Raw genomic sequence first — 6,000 nt, 5'->3', positions numbered from 1 at the left:
CTGTGTCTCAATGTATCATCCTATCAGCAGTAGAGCCTGGGCTCATCCCCACAGACAGCACCCAGCAAATCCAGAGTCCACTTCTCTGATGATGACCCTCTAGACCGGCAGAACGCTGCTGCATGAGCTGTAGACTCACTTTATACTGGTAGGGCTGCAGGAGAGTAAACAGGACGCTCATTAGACAGGCATCATCACTACAGCACACTGCAATGTTGCATCTGATAGACCCCCCCCTTGCAGAGAAACTGGGGGTCTGGCACTAATGGGGTGAAGCCAAATCTCATCCAGTAATGTCCTGTGCTGCCGTTACCATGACAGGATACAGCACCATGTCGCCGTGTACCCAAGAGTCAACTCAAACCTTTGGCCAAAATTAGTACTTCAGTTAGGGACAGTGATGTGACTTTAAACTAGGTATGAGCACAAAAGGTTAAGAAGCGCCAAAGCCCAGAACACTCACAAAAGAGACAGGGAAGCACGTCAGACACTCATTATCTGTACTAAAATATTTATTGGTCTTAAAAAACTGCAAAATCATAGACATACAACACAAACAATAGTGCACTTGTTTAAGACTCACAATTGTGAGTGCAAAAATGCAACATTTCCCAGGGTGTTAGTTCCTGTGTTCTGGTCGATTCTGTCAGATGTCAAGTGTGTCGTCGCGCTCCGTGATTGGACGTGATGAGATAAACTCCTCAAGCAAAAGGCCCCCTAACCGTGAGACGCACGACTGCTCCATTCATGTGGCACCGTGATGTGAATTAATCATTCAGCCTGCTCCTCACCGTCGCCTGAGCTTCCTTGGGTACTCTGCTCTGAGCAGCAAAGGCTCACAGCCACTAGAAGACATCACTAGCTGAGCAGGAGTCTCCCTCAATGGTGCTGATGCTGGGTGACTGGTTGCTGGGTGACTGGTTGCTGGGGGACCGGTCATTCGGCTGGACAGATGGCAGTGTGATGGATATCGGCCACCCACTACCACTTGCTTGCAGAGACATTTCAGCTCCTGAGAAACAAGCAAGCAAAAGGCATCACATAATGTAACAGTGCACTGCTCATTAGTAGAATGGGGAATATTACAAAAGCAGGTTTGAGGCTAGCCTGATATTACGTTAAATATTTATGTCACAATGACGACTCAGCCTTGCAGACAAGAATATATAATATGACCAAATACGACTTTATTGGTAGTCTGAGTAGAGCGCCGCGGAGCGTTTAGTCAGAACAAACCACTTCAAACGTTTCAAGGGCTCACTCATAAAGACATATGCTGATCTGAGACTAGTCATTTTTCACCCTGGCTCATCGTGGTTCATCATGAGCCATTCTTCAAAGCTGTATCTCCAAAACCCCAGATGCACCATGGTGCAGAACTCCACAGTATTGGGTCCCATCCAGTCTCACATGAAGATTAGAAATGGCATTCTAATCTCACATCTTTAAACTTTAACACAATAATGTAGATCTAAAGAACACATTGATCACAGATCTAAAGAACTGATATAAAATGGCAATAAGGAATCGCTCTTACTAGAGTAACATCAGTTTGGATTTGAATTCAGTTTGGATCACCCAGCGTTTTCATTGTGGTGACAGGCTGTCAGAAAGCTTGTACATATGAATGAACGGAGCAGTAAAACGAGTAACATTATAGCCATATGCAGAAAACATGGCCACACCACTTCATACATGTTTCAGAGCTGATAATGTTTAAAACTCTCGCTTCCAGCCTTACGATGGGGCTCTAAAATGCATGAACACAGCGAGGTAGAGAGGGAGAGGTTGCACTTGTATTGTGGGGTACAGCAGGCCCTCTAGGACCCATTTGCCTGCCTGTCTGTGCATTCATAGACAAAGTTCTGGTCTTTCGTGTGGGAACCCCAGGGCCTCAAAACACTCCAGAAAAGAGAGATGGATGGACTAAACTAAGAGTGGGGGATGGGGTACTTGGATCACTTGGAAATGAGATTTCTTTGAAGCCTGAAATACATGTAAACAGCCATCGGCTATACAGACATGATAACGGTTCCTGAGGGTCACTAAACGTCATTCAATAAAAAAGTACCACGAATGTGTGTTTTCTAAAAAAGAAAGAAAAAAAAAACCTTTATAGAGAGCCCAGAAGATATTCTGATTTTGGAGGTACAACGGAACGTAAGAGAGAGTGTTGTCTGAAATATTTCACAGTATCTCTGCTTCAAAGGCGGAGGGTCTCCATCTCAGACAGCTGCTTGCCTCTCCCGCCAGCTCTGCCCTTTGGGCTGCTTCTCACGGCGCTGCCACCATTCCCAGTTGCCTGCCAGGCGTTTGAAGCTCCAGAATAAAGGCAATGACTTCACTGCCTATGTGGCTCTTAACAAATATTTACAGCCATGCAAAAGGATCCAAACCTCCATTGCCAAAACAACGGAGCTGGAGTGAGTGCACAGACAACGCTCAGCTCCACTCTCTGAAGGTCCTGTGATGGGATCTCTGCTGCTGTACTAATTAGGAACATTTATGAGGCGTTTGTGTTTTTGATGTCACAACATAGGGAAAAACACATTTAATTTCAGCTCGTTCTTTGTATCATACCAGAACGGCCAATGAACTTTTAACTGCATTAAACTGTATTTAAAAAGCTTTTATTTGCAGCAACAGAAAACATTTCAGAGACAAATTCATTTTGGAATGGTGGGAAGTATTTACATAAGATGGTGTCAAACGACAGGAGATTCCAACGCACCTGACAGCTGAAGCTCATGTCAGTTCACTCAAGATACGAATCCTACAGACATGTAGACTAACTGCCTTAACATTGAGGAAAAGACATTCAAATGGGACTTCTAAAAAAAAAAAAAAAAGAAGAAAAAAGAGAAATCTTCCAAATCATGGAAAGCCATATATGACATGTTGCGTGGAACTGCTTTTTAAAACTACTTTACTGGCCCTTGTGCATTTCGGGCCTTTTTAAGCGAAGTGGTTTCACAGCCACTAACCAGGCGGGCTCCGATTCCTGCTCTTTAAGCTTTACTGAAAGATAACAGACGTGCTCCAACTCAGCAAATAAGTCAAGAGGACACGCAAGAGGGATATTGGCTTCCTGTCTCTCCTGGTCCCTGTACATTCCCGGATAAGCTCCTGTCTGGAGATGGGGACACACTTCTCAACAGGAACCGCTTGCTAGCGCTGTGTTAAATCTGTTGCCATATTACCCTTCCAGCCGCTCTGAAACCCAAGGACAGCTTTGAAGCGGCAGTGTAAATATAGCGCAATATGTGTCGGCACTTCATTTGAAATCTGGTAACGGCGAGATCAAAGATGGGAGACAGAGATAAATGGATTCAGCAGATTGTTGTCCAAGCACTGCAGGCCTATGACGCATGCTTTCAGCCTCCACCAGCAGAGGCAAGCAGTGCGGAGCCTCAAAGGAGATTGTCTCATGACTGGACGCCGGGACGTTGAGAGATATATCAAAAGATAAACCTTGGATAGACAGTGGTTAAAAAGTCATCCAGCCTCCGACAGAGACTTGAGTGTGTATAAGCTGACAGAAAAGAAGCCAGCACAGACCTGCCTGAGTGTGTTTATTTCAGAGGTTGTGTCATTCAATCCGTCTCTCCTGTTCACATGCCACTCCACATGAACAGTGTCGGACTATTTCTGCGGCCCCTTTCGTTTACTCAGGGCTCTCTGGAGCCTTGATCCAAGTCTACGGGTCTTCTCCATGTCTCTGCAAAAACAAATCGGGTCAAAACGGCACAGGAAAGAGATGAGGTGGAAAGAGGAGAAATGGAGACCAGTTTTCAGACAGCTATCCATCTCTCTGTCCATCTCTTTCAGCACAACTTCAAAATGTTACGCTTTAGCCAAAGACGTCTCAGCCCAGAGACCCAACTGGCCGACCCTGAGGCCCCGGCAAGAGAGTCCAGGAGCAGCAGAAGCTCTTCAAAGAGCAAAAACAAAAGAACAACACAGATCCAAAGATACAAGATGATGAATATCAGTACCATTTGGATGTGTATGCATGTGTGTGTGTGTGTGCGTGTGTGTGTGTGTGTGTGTGCGTGTGTGTGTGCAGATACTAATGGATCCTCCTTCTGCTCTACCAGTTTGGATCAGTGAATCCTCCCATCCCTCCGAAGACACCTGCAAACACTTAGAAATGTTCTCCACCCTGTCCCAAGCTTTCAGGGCTGACAGATGAGCCGGTCCCCACCCCCACTCCACTGTTTACTCTCTCACTCTCCTCTATCTTCTCCCTCTGTCTTTCTTTTTTTTTTTTGGGGGGGGGGGGGGGGTGAGACATGAAACTGACAGTCGTGTTCTTGAGGTAAAGCCTTTGGAAAGTTCTTTTGTAGGTGTTTGGTGTGCCTTATATCTGTCTGTCTGTAAGCAGAGCTCACAGGTGAAAGTGCAGTTCAAATACAACAAGCACCAGGCTACTACTAAAACAATGAAATAAGGATGAGGTCACTGCCAGAATGACTTTTAGTGGAAAACAGATGAAAGCAATTAAGACATAGCAAACTATTTAGACTATACCTCAAAGAATCCTCAAAGAATGCATCCATGTGAGTCTTCTCTGAGAGAGAACAGACAAGGGCTAAACATGCCAGCCTATTGACGGTTGAAACATGACGGTTGAAAACATCAAAAAAAATGATGGATTTTCCATGAAACGATTGAAACGTAAGCACAAAAACAACAAATCTTCTTAAAAAACACTTTGCTAAAACCTTCTCCTAAGGACTGTTCAGAAAGTGAGAGTTTAACAGACATCGACAGGTCAGAGGTCCACCCTTTCCCTTAAGTACCCCTCCTCCAGCACGGGGACAGGATTGCTGACCAAACAAAATACCTGCACACACACATACACACCTTTCACCTCCCCTAAGGCCACGAGCAGGTCTAGCTCTGCTGTCTCCTTGCTGCAAACCACCATCAAAACACAAACATAGGCGAACTGGAAACTAAGAAGGCTGAGCAGCCGAGTGAGGGAGGTCTTCTACGGGCACAGCAATACCTCCCGAGCTTTTGAGAGAGCAGGAGCTCTACACTGTTCAACCGGTCAGAGAGGAGGCAGCCATCAGACGCACCTTCATGAAGTGTTCGTATGAGCAGAGGAACCATGACTAAAGCTCTAAAGGAAGAACATCCTGCCCTCAGAACATCCAGCTTGCAGTTTCCTGTGCAGAGAATGTGGAGTGCAGGTAGAGTGTGGGTGAAATAACAGAGCCTTTGAAACAGTTGAAAGGCATTTAAAGGGTAAAAGTTAAAGTATGACATAAAACAGTGTTATGGTTGATAAATAATGTATGTGTGTATGCTGGTGGAGAGTTCATCCATTCTGGTTTTATGCTTCACAAATTCTTTGTTTACATATGGTTGTGTGTTGTGTACAGCATCTATCAATTGTAATAAATAAATAAATAAAAATACTAATAAAACTTCAAAACTACAAATACACTGCCAAAAAAAAACCACTTCAGTGCCTCTTTAAGAATTTTATTTTAATGGGACTCCATTAATAATCCTGAGAAAATTTTGATTTATTATTCTTTTTTTTCCTGCCAATAAAAAGCACGGCTCCTTCATCCTAATTATGTATGATATGGCGGTGCTCTTAGAGGAGAGGTGTGGTGGGACTTCAAGGAGAAGGAGAAGAGAGGTCACCTCGGGAGTACTGGAAACCCATCCAACTTCCTACCCCCTAAAGACAGATTAAGTCAATCAAAGACATCAATGGCTCTCTTAACTAATCCTTTTCTCCTCACTTGTTTACACCGCTGATGGGTAAAACTGTATGGGCTGCTGATTGAGGCATTGTGTTGCAAAGCAACCACCCCCTCTGTTTTTGACCAGGCCCGACCTCTGGAACTGCAGGGAGCACAATACCAGAAGTGCTAATTGAAAGTCAGGGGTCATGACCCTTAGGCAGGGAGAGGGCGGGGGCAGCCCCTCAAGCCCAGCCTGCTTCCCGGAGAGGGCGCAGCCTGCATTGGGCCAGAACTC

At 45.0% G+C, this 6,000-nt stretch overlaps 1 protein-coding gene across 4 annotated transcripts in view; it reads right to left on the bottom strand.

The window, feature by feature from the left end:
- Positions 1 to 502: 502 nt before the first annotated feature.
- The window catches only part of LOC143481235 (protein TALPID3-like), a 48,228-nt gene continuing 42,730 nt past the window's right edge, over positions 503 to 6,000 (bottom strand). For 3 of the 4 annotated variants that reach the window (XM_076979183.1, XM_076979185.1, XM_076979184.1), the window contains one exon: positions 503 to 1,012. In XM_076979183.1, coding sequence (XP_076835298.1) covers positions 846 to 1,012 — 167 coding nt within the window. In that variant the 3' untranslated portion in view covers positions 503 to 845. Of the gene's footprint in view, positions 1,013 to 3,558; positions 3,719 to 6,000 lie in introns of all 4 variants that reach the window. The other variant, XR_013121986.1, reaches the window with a different exon arrangement.

This window comes from Brachyhypopomus gauderio, chromosome 17, assembly GCF_052324685.1.
Source record: "Brachyhypopomus gauderio isolate BG-103 chromosome 17, BGAUD_0.2, whole genome shotgun sequence".
In the NCBI taxonomy this organism is placed as follows: Eukaryota; Metazoa; Chordata; class Actinopteri; order Gymnotiformes; family Hypopomidae; genus Brachyhypopomus; species Brachyhypopomus gauderio.
This window is presented reverse-complemented; position numbering and strand designations above follow the sequence as displayed.